The following is a 17,547-nucleotide window of genomic DNA, read 5'->3' as shown; positions in this document are numbered from 1 at the left end:
CCAAGGGAAGTCAGTTCAACAGAGAGTCTCTGGCCTGAGAGACTGAGTGGTCCACAGCCTGTGTGCTCACCAGATGGTCCAGGGCCAAGGACCAAGGCCACGGAGTGCCAGGTGTGGGTGCCACCCACTTGCAGAAGGCAGTACGATGTGGTGGGTCAAACATTACAGTGGCCAGGGCCCACCGGGGCCCCTGACACAGGGCAGGTACTTGGTGAAGACCAGCTTGATTATGACCATTGTCACCATTACTCTGCTGGCAAGAGGCAGCACACAGCTCTCCCCCCTCATCTGCTGTTGGGCTTTCCGAGGTTTTCATTACTCGTGGTCAACCTTGGCCTGAAAATATTAAGCGGAAAATCCTCGAAATAACTCATAAGTTTAAAACTGCACTGTCCTGAGTAGCGTGATGAACTGTCATGTTGCCCCGTTCCATCCTGTTGGGGATGGATAAATCATTCCTTGTGAGGTGTAACCCACACTGTATATATTACCTACACTGTTAGGACAGAGAACACAGTTTTATACAGTTTGGTACCATCTGTTTCAGGCATCCCCTGAAGGTCTTGGAGTGCTTCCAGGTGGCACTAGTGGAAAAGAATCTGCCTGCAATGCAGGAGACTGTAAGAGACTCAGGTTGGAGGCATGGGTTGGGAAGATCCCCTGGAGGAGGGCATGGTTACCCTCTCCAGTATTCTCGCCTAGAGAATCCCAGGACAGAGGAGCCTGGTGGGCTACAGTCCATAGAGTTGCAGAGTTGGACACAACTGAAGCAACTTAGCACACATACATGAAGGTCCTGGAACATATTCCCTGAGGATAGTGTGGGATCTACTGTATTGAGTAGTTAAGAATACAGACTTGATCCAAACTGTGTGGATCCAAATCCTTGCATTGTCACCTCCTGTGTGACCTTGGGCAAATCACTTGACCTCTCTGTGCCTCGGATCCTCGTCTGTAAAGGGTTAAGCAGGATGGGGCAGTAGCCAGCTCACATGGGGCCATATGGAGTTGCAGGGGCCTATGGGGCCTCCAGCTGGGGGATGTGACTGGATTTATGGGCTGGGGGTGAGGACAGGTCTAGCCTGGACACAATCGCCAGCATCTGATTAAACCCCTGGCCAAGGAATGAGCAGAGCAGGCAGACAGGGGGATCAGTCAAATATCAAAGGGGCAGAGGGAGAGCCCAGGGGACGTGAAATGACAGCAAAGGCTTGGCCACAGAAGCAGGAGAAAGCAGAGCCCTGGGCACCAAGAAGGGGGCTGGTGGGTTCAGACACCCCACTGGAGACTCCAGTGCGGAGGTGCTGGCCAGCACAGGCTCAGGGATGGTGGTCATGGTGCTGGCCGGGGTGAAGGCCAACTTCTAGGCCAAAGGGAGAAGGGAGGGTGGCACATCTAAGCCAAGTTTCTGCACCTGGGATCCTTTCACAATTATTTGTTTATTTATTTGGCTGCTCTGTGTCTCAGTTACAGCATATGGGATTTTCGACTTTTGATGTAGCATGTGGGATCTTTAGTTTTGGCATGTGGGATCTAGTTCCTTGATCAGGATCAAACCCAGGCCCCCTGCATTGGGAGCACGGAGTCTTAGCCACTGGATCACCGGGGAAGTTCCCTTTCCCTAGGACCCTCGCATACCAGGGTCACCCAGAGCTTTAGAGAACACAGCTGCCTGGGCCATCCCCAGTGATGGGTGGACACTGGGACTTTTAACACCTCCCCCCTACCTCAGCCGAGATTCCCCTGTGCTGCCAGGTGGACCAGTGGGGTGGGATGTGGTAGTCTGCCCAGTATCACCCCCAGGACCACCCGGGCTATTCCAAAACTGAGAAGCGAGCTCCTAGCCCTAATCTTAACCTCTGACCACTTCTCAGGGGTTCCAAATTGGGAGCCACAGACTGTCACTCAAACTTCTCAGCCAGAAGGAAGAAACAGAAAGTTCAGTTCTGTCGCTCAGTGTTGTCTGACTCTTTGCAACGCCATGGACTGCAGCACGCCAGGCTGTCCTGACCATCACCAACTCCCGGAGCTTGCTCACACTCATGTCCATTGAAGTGGTGATGCCATCCAACCATCTCATCTTCTGTTGTCCCCTTCTCCTCCTGCCTTTAATCCTTCCTAACATCAGGGTCTTTTCCAATGAATCAATTCTTTGCATCAGGTGGCCAAAGTATTGGAGTTTCAGCTTCAGCATCAGTCCCTCCAATGAATATTCAGTACTGATTTCCTTTAGGATTGACTGGTTTGATTTCCTTCCAGTCGAAGGGACTCAAGAGTCTTCTCCAACACCACAGTTCAAAAGCACCAATTCTTCGGCGCTCAGCTTTCTTTATAGCCCAGCTCTCACATCCATACATGACTACTAGAAAAACCGTAGCTTTGACTAGACCGACCTTTGTCCGTAAAGAAACAGAAAAAGAGGGGGTAAAGCAGCCGCCGCAGTGCGCCGGTATCGCCACCAGGGGGCAGCCGCGCACACAGCGCGGTCCCCAAGCTGGGCCTGTGCTCTTGTTTACTAAGCAGGGACCGAAGATGTGGTCAATTTGCAGGGGGCCTGAGGCCAAACGTGAGCCTGCGTCGTCAGGGGTGAGAGCGCCTCCGCTTGTCTGAACTAAGATTCAGTGACTTATATTATCTACTAGACACTGTGTACTGCCTCTGGCTTCACCTACGTCCCAATCCTGTAATCACAGTCATCGCATGAGATGGGTGCCCCTGTAATTCCTCCTGACAAACACGGAAATAAATAAGAAGTCGAGGGGATGGCAGGCCAGGCGACGTGAAGGCTGGCATCGGGATGCAAACCCCGCAGTCACTCTGAGGCTGGGCTCTGCTCTGCCCTCAGGTGATGAATCTTTCTCCAAAGTGAGTTCAAGGTGCTTCTATCCTTTGCAACTAGGAAAGCCCCAAGCAAGCTCACTTAAGTTTTCCCACTCCAGGCCTCTGTCTGCAGGAACAGCTAAGCAGGACTGGCCCAGCGGTGGAGGAGGAGGAGGGAAGGGGGGAGGCGAGGAAGAAGGAGGATGCTGGCCCTTCTCCTCTTACTCTGAAAGCCGTGAGGCCCAGCAGCCCCTCTGTGGGACCAGACCGCACTCCCAAGCTACTGCTGACTGGTCCAGAAGGGGGCACTGGAATCCTAACTTTAGACAAGACTCCTGGAGGCTGAACCCTGACAACCCTGAGACATGGGGAGGGGGGTGGGGAGGGGGGTGGGGAGGGGGCAGGAGCAGAGGTGGGGGGCAGGTGTCTGTGCTGGTTGGGGTCCCAGAGCCTCTTTCCAGCTTGGCTGCCACTGGGCCCCACGAGCCCCCTTAGTATGGGAAGGATAAGCCCTCTTCCTGGCTTGAGGCAGCCGGCATGGGCTTCTGTTACTTGCAACGGAGTTTTAACCCACAGCAGAGGTGCCAAGGCAGGTTGTGGAATCTGCTCTCTAGGCTTTCCTCCCACCCGTGGAAAAGGAAGGAGGGGGAGAGGTGTGGCACAAGTTGGGGAGACTGGGCACCTGCCCAGTGCTGCTGACCAGAGGCCCCAGAGAAGACCCTGCTTGAGGGGTTCACTGACCTGTCAGGGGAGAGGCCCACCGCAGACCTGCAGGCCCCTCTGGGCGGGGTCAGGCCCCTTCCGATGCCATCTACTGTCTTCACCCCTGACCCCAGGATAACAAGCAGGGCCTTTCACCACTCTGCACCCAAGGCTTCTTCATTCATTCATCAAACACGGCTGCCCTGCCTACTGTGTGCTGGACGCTGCTCCAGACACTGAGACTGTACTGGGCTTTCTGTCTACGCCTCCCCCATCCATTCTCTGTTCTCTGTGCTGGACAGGCTGAGCTTTTACGGACAGACTGCATCACTGGCCCTCTTGCTCCTGACTGCCAGTGTGATCAGCTAATGGGAGGGAGGTCAGAGGGCAGGAGAGAAAGGCCAGGGATTAAGTCTTCTTGTTCCTGCCCTGCTTCAGTTAGCCTCCAAGATAGCCCCACAGATGCCGGACTCCTGGGTGTGTACAGCCTCCTTCCACCAGAGACAGGGCTGATCAGGAGATCCACTATGGCAGTGATGGCATGTGACATCTGAAGCTGGCTCAGAAGACACTGTGCTTCTCCCTTGCTCTCGGGCATCACCCGCTCTGGGATAAGTCAGCTACCCTGACATGAGGGAGCTCAAGCAGTGGATGGGCCGCAGGCAGAAAGCTGAGGCCTCCCACCATTAGCCATGGGCGGTGTGCCATCCTGTCAGTCCCCTTCCAGCCTCCAGATACTTGCAGCCTCAGCCAGTGTCCCGAGCCCCCAGCTAGACCCCGAGCTGCCAAGCCGCCGCTGTTCCTGAATCCCCCACCTACAGAGATGGTAAAACGATGCTAGTCCATTGTTCTAAGCCACCACGTTTTAGGGTGATTTGTTATGCAGCAACAGAAAACACAATAAAGTATTAAAAAAGAAACAAAGAAAGAGAAAAAAAGGAAGATACAGGGCGGTTTTGGGAGAGGCATTCTCCTCCCGACTTGGGCGATACAGCTCTGCCCACAGCCCTTCCTCGGTGACGACTTCCTGCTGCTGGTCTCGGGTGTCCCAGTGGCCCAGTTCCATTCCCTGCTTCCCGCCCACAACCGTGGATATAGTCCCTTATTGTGGCTATTAAGTCGCTAAGTCAAGTCCACCTCTTTTCGACCCCATGGACTGCAGCACGCCAGGCTTCCCTGTCCTTCACCATCTCCCGGAGCTTGCTCAAACTCATGTCCATTGAGTCGATGATGCCATCCAACCATCTCATCCTCTAATGCACAGTGGAATGTGTCACCTGCTTGTGCCAGGAGCAGGATGACTGTGAACAGGCGGACATCCTCTCTTGCCCCGCCGGAGTTTATATTCTAGTGGGCAGAGCAGACACTAGGCCAACAAACACGTCAGCAAGATAATTTCAGAGGACAGTGAGTTGAATGAGAAAATAAACGGGGCTGATCAGAGACCTACTGAAGGGAGGCTGGGCAAAGAAGGCCTCTGAGAGGCAGTGCTTAGGCTGAGTCTTAAAGGAGGAGAGGAGAGCTGGCGCAGGAGGCAGCAGAGTCCCGAAGGTTGGAGAGAATCTGGATGCCACAGGAAGAGAGGAGCGTGGGGGCTGGAGCGGAGTGGGAGCGATGGGAGGGGAGATTCAGGCGGATCCAGAGGAGGGGTTGCGAGTTCCTTAAACCACAGCACCACACAGAACGCTTTTCAGGAGGTACCTGGGTGATGCGGTTTACCCCTGCACACGAAGGGCAGAGAGGGCACAGAGTCCAGTTGGAGGCTCTTCCAGCAGCCTGAGGAGGAGGGCCTTGGACATGGCCCCGACACATTAGAGAACTAGGACTGGTGGGACATGCTGACCGGTGGACAATACGGGTGCTCGGTCCAAATCGCCCAGGGTCCACTGTTCCCGACTTTGTGCCCGGCCCTTCTCTGCTGTGGCCCTGCCTGGACAACCAGCACTTGCTGGCTTTGCGGTGGCCGTCCTCTACCAACCCACCCCACACCTGCCCCAACGGACCCCCAGTCCTCCTTGTCTGGCCCTCCACCTAGGAATTTTGGCACCAGACACTCTGGAAGCCAGAGAGAAGGCCCTAGACAGAGCTCCAGATGGGGGCGCCACCCTGGAGCAAGGTTCGGCCCCTGGGCACCCAGGCCAGGTGTGGGGTGGACCTGGGAACCACCTCTTGCTCTGATCCTGGTTCTACCCTGACGTGGAGGCCGCCGCAGGACTCCTCTGCCCTGTGCTGGCTTCCTGCTCCTTTCTCCTGCTACAAGGAAGCATGTCTTTTAGAAACTGCTGGAAATTGAGGGATGGGAGAGAAGAAACCAAAACAGAGAGGAAAGCCCACGGGGGCAGCTGACCTGCAGTGGCCGTCCCCTCCCTCCCGGGTCCCGGCCTGGACTGTGGAGCTGGCGGGAAGGGGAACGGATCTCCCACCCTGAGGGGCTGGGCCGCGCCCACAGAGCCTGGAGAACCGCGGAGCCAGGCAGGAAGTGGACCCGAGTGAAGCGGGTGGGTGTAAAATGACACTCGGTCCAGAGAGGAAAACCAGTGGATGTAGTGGGGAGTGTGGTGAACTGAACGGCGGGTATCCTTACATGGCACCTTCGTGCAGACTAGACAGAGCTCACCTCTTGATGGACACAGTCCTGCCCCTGCGCCCATGGCTGGTGGGCAGAGAGAGGGTTTGGACTGAGCTGTCTCCTCCTGCCCCACCCCCTCTGTGCACGTGTCTTTGTGCAGGATGCAACCTATGCAACTGTACATGGCGGCCCTGACACCAGACAACAGGGGTGGCTACTCAGCTCCAGGCCTTAGAAATGACGAGTATCCCCGTTTTCCAAGGGCAGACAATATGGGGATTGTGTGAAATAGTTTTAAATGTTGGCAACAAATCCAGATTTGATGCACCTGGTGGGCTGAACAAAGCCAGCACTAAGGGTGCAGGCATGTAGCCTCTACCATGGATGCTGGGCCTCAGGTGCCTGCACGAGGGGCCTGGGCAGCATTGACCAGCCCCCCACCCCGGGCACCGGGCTGTTCTGCCCAGGAAGGTGCCTGCCTCACACCCTAGACCTGGCTGGCTCAGACCATGGCTGGCCTACCGGCTTGGGGCAGTGGATGTAGCGGGCCAGGCTGATGATGAGGTCGTGTGTGATGGGGTCCACCAGGTTCCTGAAGCTGGCGTAGCGGTACAGGACGTCGTCCAGCGAGGTTGACTCCATGCCCAGGTCCTGCAAGAGAGGAGGATGGCCAGAGGTCAGCGAGGACCCCCCTCCGCCCTCCCCTGGAGCCCCACCCAGCACATCCAGGGCAGCTCATGGAGGTGGGTTTCAGTCCCTGGGGTTGCAAAGAGACACAACTGAGCGACTTTTCACTCTGTGTGGCAGGCGAGGCTGGAAAGGTAGGAATTGGAATTCAGCCTATCCATATGTGGATGAGAGACCTCTTCCCTCTTGGGGTCTGTTTCCCCATCTGTGAAATGGGCAGATGGACCACGTTTAGCAGTTACCAAACCGTGTTCCAAGGTCTTGGGGCTGGTAAGACAAGAGGGAGGCCAAGGGTCAGCAAGTCTTTGGGCCCAGCTCTTAGCAGAGCCACTCTGCTCGCTGCCCTTCAGTTTTGTTTTTTTTTTTAAGGCAGTTCTATTGCCAAAGTCTGAAAAACCTGGACTGGATGGCTGCTTGGGTTTCTTGGGTTCCTACCAGCCCTGCCCTATCTTCCCACCCACGTCCTCTCCAGGCCACTAGAAGTCATCCCATCCTGGAAGGACCAAGAAAACCCGACCTGCTAACCCAGGATGCCGGGGCAGGTGTGGGAGGATGTAAGCTGTCCTTTCCCAGAGGCCCCCCGCCCCCAGGGCCATGTCCCAGTCCTCGCTGTCAGTCTGGACCCCTCCCAGCCTGCTGACAGTGGCTCTGTCTCTCCGGGCAGCTCTTATCTGGAGTCATGAAACTGTCGCTGGGGAGGGGGCCGAGGGTGGAAGGAAGGAAGGGGGTGGGGAGGGGGTCTCCCCAGGAAGGCAGACGTGGCCCCGGTCACGCGCTCTGGGTGAGTGAGTCACGGCCACCCCGCCCTGTGAATTCCAGCTGGGGTGGGGCTCCCGAGGTCCCAGGGCGCTCGGTTATGAGAAGCTGCAAGAGGGAAAAACCAGACGGGGCCGGAGAGAGGCTGCTGCACTTTTATTGCTTTATTTCTTTACTTAGACCCCACCTCCTGGAGGAGGAAATAGCCGCCGACTCCAGTATTCTTGTCTGCAGAACTCCATGGACAAAGGAGCCTGGTGAGCTACACAGTCCATGGGTCGCAAAGAGTCCAACACGACTCTGCGACTAACACTACACTTTCGACTCCACCTAGGTCCATGGGGTGCTTGTGCTACTTCAGAGCACCTCACACATCCCGAGGACCTTGGGCCACTTCCAGCATCCCTGGTGTCCTCTCCATGTCCCCCACCAAGCTAGTGTACTGGAGACAAATGTGTCATGAGCACACTGACAGTCCTACTGACCCTGCCCACCAGGGACCTTGACGCTCTGCTCTGGCTGCATGTGGGGATAGGGGGATGGGGGGGTGGAAGAATCACATCCACATGTGGCTCCTCCAGGCTGCCCTGGGCATAGCTTTGGCCTGGGAGGGGCTGGTCTGCCTTGCAAATACCAGGCAGTGAGGAGAATCCTGGCTTCCTCATTATGGGTCTAAATGGTGCCGTCTCTAGGACCTGTGCATGTGAGGTTCCTCATCAGGAAACCTGGGCACATCAGCAGGTACCCAGGTTCCCTGGAGTCACCGCTGTGGGCAGCTTGGCACGCAGAGTGTCCCTGGCCTGGGACCAAGCGGGCCAATGGCCAGGATGTGCCATCTCGAAGAAGTGGGGCCCCCACCTGAGCTTGAAGAACCAGGTTTGGGGACTCACTCCAGCGGGAAAGGTGAGGGGTATGGCTTTCCAAAAAGCGAGCAGAGATGCACACAGTGTTTCTCAAAGCGTGAGGGGCGACCCTCAAGACCCTTTCAGGGATTCTCTGGGGTCCTCTTTTCCAAATCGGCATGATGTACATTTTCTCTGTCGACTTCAACCAAAACAACCTACTGGAAGAGACCAAACACAGAGCAGCAGGTATGAGGATTCAGCTGTCTTCCAAGTCAGCCACACACGAAAGAGATTCACAAAACTATGAAATAACGTGGCTCTCTTCACTGTATTTTTTTCTTTTGGAAAATATATTTTCACAAAAATTTACTTCTTTTGCATGCAAGCTTATTAACTTTATTTTTATTTATTTTTTAAAAAAGAATTTCTTCTGGGCTTAGAAACATCAAAGTCTTTTTTTTTTTTTTAATGTGGACCATTTTTAAAGTCTTTATTGAACTTATTACAATATTTCTTCTGTTTTGGGTTTTGGTTTCCTGGCCATGAGGCACATGGGATCCCAGAGGAGATCGGGTCGGCACGCCCCGACCAGAGGAGATGGAACCCACAGCCCCTGCATTGGAAGGAGAAGTCCTAACCAGTGGACGACCAGGGAAGTCCCGAGCTTATTAATTTTAAATGAGTGAATAAATATATACTTAAAATGTTTGTTTTGATTTCTTCTAGGTAGACAGCCTTTATTAGATATAACCCATACACACACACAAAAAACCTCTTTGAGGCCCTCCATAATTTTAAGAGTGTAAAAATTCCTCAAGAAATTAAAAGTAGAGAATTCCCCGGGAGTCCACTGGTTAGGACTCAGTGCTTCCACTGCCGTGGGCTCAGGTTTAATCGCTGGTCAGGGAACTAAGATCCTGTAAGCCACATGGTGTGGCCAAAAATAGATAAATAAACAACATTAAAAACAGAACTACCATACAACCCAGCAATCACACTTCTGGGTGTATATCTAAAGGAGAAGAAAACATACTACCAAGGAGATGTCTGCATGCCCATGTTCACCAAGGAGCTGCTCACAACAGTCAAGTCAGAAACAACCTAAATGCCCACCAATAGGTGACTGGATACAGCAGATGTGGTCTATATATACAATGGAATACTATTCATCCACAAGAAGGAAATCCTGCCATTTGCAACAATGTGGATGGACCTTGAGAACATCATGCTCAGTGAGATAAGGCAAAGACAAAGACAAATACTGTATGATTGCACTTAAATGTGGAATCTAAAAAGAACTGAACTCTGAAAAACACAGTGCATTGGGGCTGGGGGTAGGGGAATGGGAGATAGTGTTTAAGGTTCGTACTTGCAACAAGAAGATAAATAAGTTCACAGTACACTGTTAAAGAAATGCACACAGGTCAGCTACAAAAGACAACAGAAGTATTGTAAACATCAAGCTTGCTAAGAGATAAGACCTTAACTGTTACCAACCCTAGAAGACAAAAACAGGGGTGTTGGCTAATGCTACAATAGTATGCAATGTACAATTCATACAATGCAGTATGAATGTATCAGATCAATATAGTATGTGGCTTAAAATTGTTATATGTCAGTTATATTTCAATTTTAAAAAGAGACATAAAGTATAAAGAGGGCTCTTAATACCAAAAACACTTGGAGAATTGAAGGGATAGAAGCAGGGGGTACCCTAGGAGACAGTACGATTCACCATGGTCAAAGGGTGGAAACCCAAGTGTCCATCAACTTCCACAGGTACATGCATAAAAATGTGGGATATGTCTGCGATGGAATGTTATTCATACATACAAAGGAACAAAATATGACATATGTTACACCTTGGCTGATCCTTGACTTTATGCTAAAAGAAATCAGTCACAAAAGGATCCTTCCACACATACAAAGCAGTCACATTCACAGACGCAGAGTAGAATGGTAGGGGCCAGGGGTTTCGGGGGAGTTGCTGTTTCAGGGGACTGAGTTTCAGTTTGCAAGATCTGAGTTCTGGAAACGATAGTGCAATGGTTTCACAACGATGTGAATGAGCTTAATGATACTGAAGCATAAAGATGGTTAAGATGGTAAATTTTATGTGATGTGCATTTTGCAACAATTCTTTTTTTTTTTTAAAAAAGGGCTTCCCTGGTGGCTCAGAGGTAAAGAATCTGCCTGCCAGTGCAGGAGACTCCTGTTTGATCCCTGGGTCAGGAAGATCCTCTGAAGAAGGAAATGGTAACCCACTCCAGTATTCTTGCCTGGGAAATCCCATGGACAGAGGAACCTGGCGGGCTAAGTTCATGGGGTCACAAAGAGTCGGGCATGACTGGGTGACTAAACAGCAACGACAACTTTTTAAAAAAGGTCCTAAGATGCAGGGGGGCAAATCCACAGACACCTTCCTGGGAAAGGAGGGAGCAGAACGGGGCATGTTCATGTGGCAATTATTTTTCCTGCCTGTCCCACCTGCTTATTACAATTTTTCCCACCGTGTAAGATCTAGCTGTGGGTATTTTCTTTAAATTTTCCTTCCATGTCGGGGTCTTTCCATCGACAAACATGGACTTTTCAGAGCCTGTCTCCTCATCAGGAAAGCCGCACTCTGAGTATCTCTTGACTTTCTCTCTTCCTGTGTTCTTACCCACAGCGCACTCCCTCACTGACCTCGTGAACTGCAGCGTCAACCCCATTCCCACTGCCCCTAGTCAGGACTATGTGCCGGCTAGCATTCTGAATCCTTGCAATTCTTATTTTCCTCGTTAATCTCCCTTTTCATCTTGCCCTGTTGTTTTATTTCCATCTCAGCTTGGCCTCTTTTAGTGACATCCTGGGCTTTTCTCACAAAGTTCATTTCCTCCGGAACCTGCCGTAGATCATTTCAGAGTCAGGGTCTGGCCTCCACATATTTCCCTGACGCACAGGGTTTTTCCCCTACTTGTTCACCCTTGAAGGAGGGGCAATCTAGTGAGATCCCCTCACCTGTCAAGTCTAGTGTGATGCTGTGATTTACAATGAGAAATACATATGTGAACTTTCTGGCACAGAGCTCCTAAACCCTCAGAATTTCCTAAATGATGAGAGAGACAAAGGTGCTTTTTGTTATGAGATGACATTTTTAAATGTTTTTTTGTTAATGAGGTGACTTTTGGAAAGTCCCTTGGTCATCTGGAAATGGGGCTGGTAGCCAGGGGAAGCAACCTTGTCATTAGTGAAAGTGAAGTCGCTTAGTCGTGTCCGACTCTTTGTGATGCCATGGACTGTAGCCTACGAGGCTCCTCCATCCATGGAATGTTCCAGGCAAGAGTACTGGAGTGGGTTGCCATTTCCTTCTCCAGGGGATCTTCCCCACCCAGGGATTGAACCCGGGTCTCCCGAATTGCAAGCAGATGCTTTTACCATCTGAGCCACGAGGGAAGCTCTTATCATTAGAGGCTGGAAATTTCAGTCCAGCCCCTGACCTCCAGGGAGGGTACGGGGGATGAAGAGTCAGTCACCAGTGGCCAGAGAGGTCATCAGTCACGCTGATGTGAAGCCTCTGGAAAATCTCAGGGTTTCAGGTTTCAGGGTCCAGAGAGCTTCTGGGTCTGTGAGCACGGGAGGTGTGGAGAGTGGACACCAGGGGGGCGTGGAAGGTCCTGTCCCTCCCCACATCTGGGTCTGTGCCTCTCTCCTGTCGAGTGGCTCCTGAGTTACATCCCAGTATGTTAAACTAGTGAGTAGAATGTTTTCCTGAGCTCTGTGAACCACTGAAGTGAATTCATCTGACCCGAGGAGAGGGTCGTGGGAACCTACAGCCCAGAGCTGGGCGGTCAGAAGCACAGTTGACCACATGGACCTGTGACTAGAGTCTGCAGCGGGGGCTGTCCTGTGGGATGGAGCCCTTATCTGTGGGGTCAGAGACTCTCGCTGGGCGAGTGTCAGAACTGAGCTGAACTGCAGGACACCCCAACCTGCATGGGGTAACTGTTCGTTGCGGTGAGAATCACACCTGCATGCTGAACTTCTGACCTTATCCCACGGCTGCCTTCCTGGGGGAAGAGCCGAGTCCACCTCTCAGGTTTTGGTTTGTAAGGAAGCCTGCTTAGTGCGAGGCCACATTCCGGACACTGAGCTGATGCGACTGTGACCTTGGGGAGGGGTGTCTTTGCCCATCACCATGGGCTGGGTCTCCCATACTTCAAAAATGAGGTCTGCAGAAAGCCACTATGTGGTCAGTATCCCAGGACCTCCCTGTCCCTGGCCGAGCCCAGAGGCCACAGTGGACTTCTGGGGGCCACGGCTCTCGGGTTTCCCTCTCCTGCCTGCCTGGTGGAGGCGGCGTCTGAGGGCCGCTTTCTCTGAATACACACAGAGAAGCATGTGGAGGGTCCAGGCAGGGGAGGACTCCAGTAGTGCCGTGTCGACCCCCAAACCGTCACTCTCAAGGGGAAGGGTGGCCGCCTGACTTCCTCAGACTGGGAAGAAGGGGTCCCCTTCCCCCAGGAGGCCTCAGCTTCCTGGGGGAGCTGGGTGGCTCCGTCTGTCTCAACAGAGCAAGAGGGAGATCCTCCCAGGCTGCCCACCTGTCTCTGTTTTCAGGAATTTTCATCTTTTTTTTGGCGTGTCTCCTCAGGTATTTTAGGGGAAAGCTGGGGGAAGCCACACAGGAGGCTGCCACGCACACGCTATTTTAAACCACAACCACCCCCTTCCCTTTTAAGTTCCAGGTTTCAAGCCCGCTCCCAGGAGGGAGGCCCTGCAGGAAGCGAGCTTGTGTCTGTCTCTCTCTTCCCGGCATGAAGCTGCGGCTTCTGCAATAACACAGTTTGGGGAAGGAGTGGGCAGCTGGGTCCGCATATTAACCAGCAGAGGTGGACAGCTGGCGCTGGAGCCGCCGGAGCCTGCGCGCTCATGCTCTCGTGCTCGGGGTGGGTAATAAGGCTGTGAGCACACAGGGTCCCCCGGAGGAGAGTAATTAGTTCAGAGGGCAAGCAGGGAGCCGGCAGGCTGCTGGTCTCCTCCTGGTTCCAGTGCATCAGAGATCGCTCCTCTGGGGAAGGACACAGACTGGGTACTGGCCTCGCCTGGGTGGCCGGCTCCGTGTCCCCTCCCCCTTGACATTCTAGCCGCCTCAAGGATTCCCAGGGGAAGGACTGGAACTGTTGGGTGCCCGCCAGGGGAAGAAGCTAGAGGGTCTCCACGGGCAGGGATCCCGTGCAGACACCAGGCGGCTGCTTGCTGAATGAAGACAACGGCCTCCAAGGAAGGCAGCTGCTGTTCAGTTGCTGAGTCGTGTCTGACTCTTTGCGACCCCGTGGACTGCAGCATGCCAGGCTCCCCTGTCCTTCACTGTCTCCCGGAGTTTGCGCAAATTCAGGTCCATAGGGTTGGTGATGCCATCCAACCGTCCTCTGTCGCCCCCTTCTCCTCTTGTCCTCAATCTTTCCCAGCATCAGGGTTTTTTCCAATGAGTCGGCTCTTCACATCAGTGGCCAAAGTATTGGAGGAGGAAGGCAAACCACTCCAGTATTCTTGCCGTGAGAACAATACAAAAGGAAGGTGTGCAGAGTCTTAAAATGCCAATGGGGATGGAGGAGACGCCTGGGGCCAAGCACATTGGGAGTGTGAGAAACCAAAATGGATGCACCAGTTAAATGGTAGCCCCTGAAAGACAAGTCCACAGTTTTAGTCCCTGGAACGTGTGAATAATGTCTAATTTGGAAAAAGGGTCTTTGCAGATTGATTACCTTAAAGTTCTCAAGATGAGATCATCCTGGCTTATCCAGGTGGGCCCTGAACAACAGGTATCTGATAAGAGACAGATACAGAGGAGAAGGGGACAGCAAGATGGAGGCAGAGACTGAAGTGATGGAGCCACAACCCTCAGCCCTTTAAGGGAGACTGGGCTTGACTTGAGACTTCTGGTCTCCAGAACTGTGAGAGAATAAGTTTCTGTTGTTCTAAGTCACCAAAGGGTTTCCCTTGATGGCTCAGTGGTAAAGAACACACCTGCCAATTCAGGAAGACATGGGTTTGATCCCTGGGTCAGGAAGATACCCTGGAGTAGGAAATGGCAACCTACTCCAGTATTCTTCCGGGGATAATCCCATGGACAGAGGAGCCTGGCAGGCTACAGTCCATGGAGTTGCAAAGAGTCAGATGCAACTAGACAATAACAAGTCATCAAATTAGCAGTCCTGGGCAACAACGGATGGAAATGGAAGTGACGTGTTTCTCGACGATGCACCTGGATGACAAGAAAAGGTCAGGCCAAGTGGGCTGGAGCCCTTTTCTCCTCTGACCGCTGCTGACCTCAGCCAGGAGCACAGCTGTGGGCACCTGGGAGCATCACCAGCAGAAATGTCCTTGTTGTTTTCACAAGTCCTGGGTCCTCTCTGGATGAGTGCACCCCAACACACTCTCCCTTGCTGTCTGCTCCCAGAGGTGGGACTGGGCTGGTCAGAGATGGCTCCAAGCCCAATATAAGAAAGAATATTTAAAAACAAGTGGTAAAAGAAATCAATGGGCATCCCCGGTGCCTCCATGGTAAAAAATCTGCCCCCCCAGTGTGGGAGACTTGGGTTCAATCCCTGGTCTGGGAAGATCCTGCATGCCATGGAGCAACTAAGCCAGTGCCCCACAACTATTCAGTCTGTGCTCCTGAGCCTGGGAGCCGTAACTACAGAGCCCGTGCCCTGCAACAAGAGAAGCAGCTGCAGTGAGAAGCTGACGCACTGCAACTAGAGAGTAGTCCCTGCTCTTCGAAACTACAGACAAGCCCACTCGCAGCAACAAAGACCCAGCATAGCCAAAAATAATTAAATAAATAAAATTATTAGGGAAAAAAACATCCTGACACATGCTCCAACAGAATGAACCTTGAGGACATTATGCTAAATGAAGCAAGCCAATCACAGAAGGGCTCAGACTGTATTATTCCACTCCTCGTATGCGGTCCCTAGAGGAGCTGAATCCATAGAAACAGGAAGTAGGATGGAGGCTGCCAGGGGCTAGGGGAGGCGGTGTGGAGTTGGTGTTTACTGTGGACAGAGTTGTAGTTTGGGAAAACGAAGAGTTCTGGAGGTGGATGGTTGCACAGATAATGTGGATGTGCTTAATGTCACTGAACTGTACACCTCAACGTTGGTTAAAGGAAGTTTTATGTCATCTATGCTTTACTACAGTTAAAAAAAATCAAATGGTGAGTTCACAGGCCCTGGAGGTATGTAAGAAGCAGAGAGATCTCTTAGCTCAGTGGTGGCAGGATTTCTGTACCAGGAGGGAAGGAGGCCTCTAAGGACTCTCTCTCCCTTCTGGCTCCCTGGGAGTCGTCGTTAGTGTGGCCTTGGATGCAAGATCCTGGAGCCAAGGGTGTGCGGCGTGCGCCATCCAGGAGGACATCCAGGAGGAAGCTGAAGAGGTGGGGCCTTGAGGGAGGAAAGCACTGGGAAGGACCATGAGAGGAGCGGCAACAGACAGAACCCAACCCAGAGAGGAAGCCACCCGGATGGGGGAGTTGGAGGAGGAAGAGTTTGGGGGTGGGAGGTGGAGGTGGAGGTGGAGGACTGCAGAAACAGGAAACTGGAGGCCCCTGGAGACCACCACCTGGAGGTGGCACTTGGCCTGTGGCTCCCCTGCTCCTTGACAGGGTCCTTAACTCAGATGGGGTTGAATCAACCAGGACAGGCGAGTGAAGCAGCTCAGATACAGAAATGTGTAAATCTGGCATCTCACACATTTTGTAACCTTTTAGAGGATCAAGTGGGCTTCCCGAAGAAACTGCCTGCCAAAACAGGAGATTTAAGAGACTTGGGTTCAATCCCTGGGTTGGGAGGATCCCCCCCAGGGAGGGCACGGCAACCCACTCCGGTATTCTTGCCTGGAGAACCCCCTGGACAGAGGAGCCTGGCGGGCTTCAGTCCATGGGATCGCAAAGACACAAGTGAAGGAACTTAGCGCCCACACACAGAATCAGGTAAGTCAGAGAACCTAACATGAGAACTGCAGTTCCAATTTGAAAGGGGTGAGTGAGTAACTGAGGTTGGGCTTATGATTTTAAGCAGCTTGCCGAGGGAGGATTTGGCTGAGTCTGTGACAGTTTTCAAATGTTTAACAGAACTTCATATCTACCCTATTCATAATTTTAATATGTTACATTTTAAGAACTGCGTAGGAGCTTGGGAAAGTCCTGCTTTTTAGGATGGCTATTTACAAACTTAGGAAAACTGGACATACTAAATTTGTAAGATCACTAAGATATCTAAATAAATTTAGTTAACAAAGTTATGAGCCTCCTATCCTTAAATGTGACCATCGAAATCTACTAGATTCATAAACAGAATAATGGCATTTGTAGGTTAAACTTAAAATGTTTGGGAAATGGTAGGCTTTAAGTTTTTCAGTTCAATATACTGAATTGTAACTGAGAAAATCAAGCACCCATGAGCACTGTGTGTATATGTGTGTATATATGTGTGTGTATACATATATGTGTATAGTGCATGTGTATATGTACATGTGTGTATATGTGTATGGATGGGTGTGTATATGTAAATAGGGTGTTTGTGTATGTGTGTGCAGATGTATATATTGATGTGTGTGTGCGTGGAGCGTGTGGTGTCTGCACAAAAACTCCCCAAGGACACAGTAAACTTCCCAGGGACACAACAACGAGGCTGAAGCCTGCTGGCAGGCAGCTATCCTTACGTCCTCAGGGAAAGAGGCATTGAGCGCCCACACCCATGCCCACACACTGACTTTGGAAACATCAAACAGCAAAGCAAAAGTCATAAAAGCAACCTCTGCCCTGGCCTCTCCTTGAAGGAAACTCGCCAGTGTTGGCCTGCTTGCTGGCGAGGCCACTCCTGCTGGGTGCAGGGGAGGAGCTGGAGCCCAGGAGATACCCTGCAGGCCCCAGTCACCACTGCCCCCTGCCTGCTGGCCCACCTGGCTGAGGGGCATGGAGGGGCTCTGGTCCCATCGTAGAGCCTGTTCTCATCCCCCAGGGGTGGCTGGTAACCCCGGCGCTCCCATGACGACTGGCCCTGCCGGGTCTGAAGGTGGGCAGGCGCCCCTTCTCAACCGTGACAAGTGCCCGCGGGTCTGCTCTCCCCGCCAGGATGCAGCAGGCCGGCGTCATGGCTGTGTGCTGTTTGTGTTTTAACTTTG

At 52.5% G+C, this 17,547-nt stretch overlaps 1 protein-coding gene across 1 annotated transcript in view; it reads right to left on the bottom strand.

Moving 5' to 3' along the window:
• The window catches only part of LRRC75A (leucine rich repeat containing 75A), a 33,760-nt gene that overhangs the window by 4,704 nt on the left and 11,509 nt on the right, over positions 1-17,547 (bottom strand). Inside the window, exon 2 of the mRNA XM_061143549.1 lies at positions 6,614-6,742. Within this exon, the coding sequence (XP_060999532.1) occupies positions 6,614-6,742 (129 nt within the window). The remainder of the gene's footprint in view (positions 1-6,613; positions 6,743-17,547) is intronic.

Source organism: Dama dama, chromosome 5, assembly GCF_033118175.1.
Source record: "Dama dama isolate Ldn47 chromosome 5, ASM3311817v1, whole genome shotgun sequence".
Classification (NCBI taxonomy): Eukaryota; Metazoa; Chordata; class Mammalia; order Artiodactyla; family Cervidae; genus Dama; species Dama dama.
Note: the sequence above shows the minus strand (reverse complement) of the source record. Positions and strands in the feature narration are given on the sequence as shown.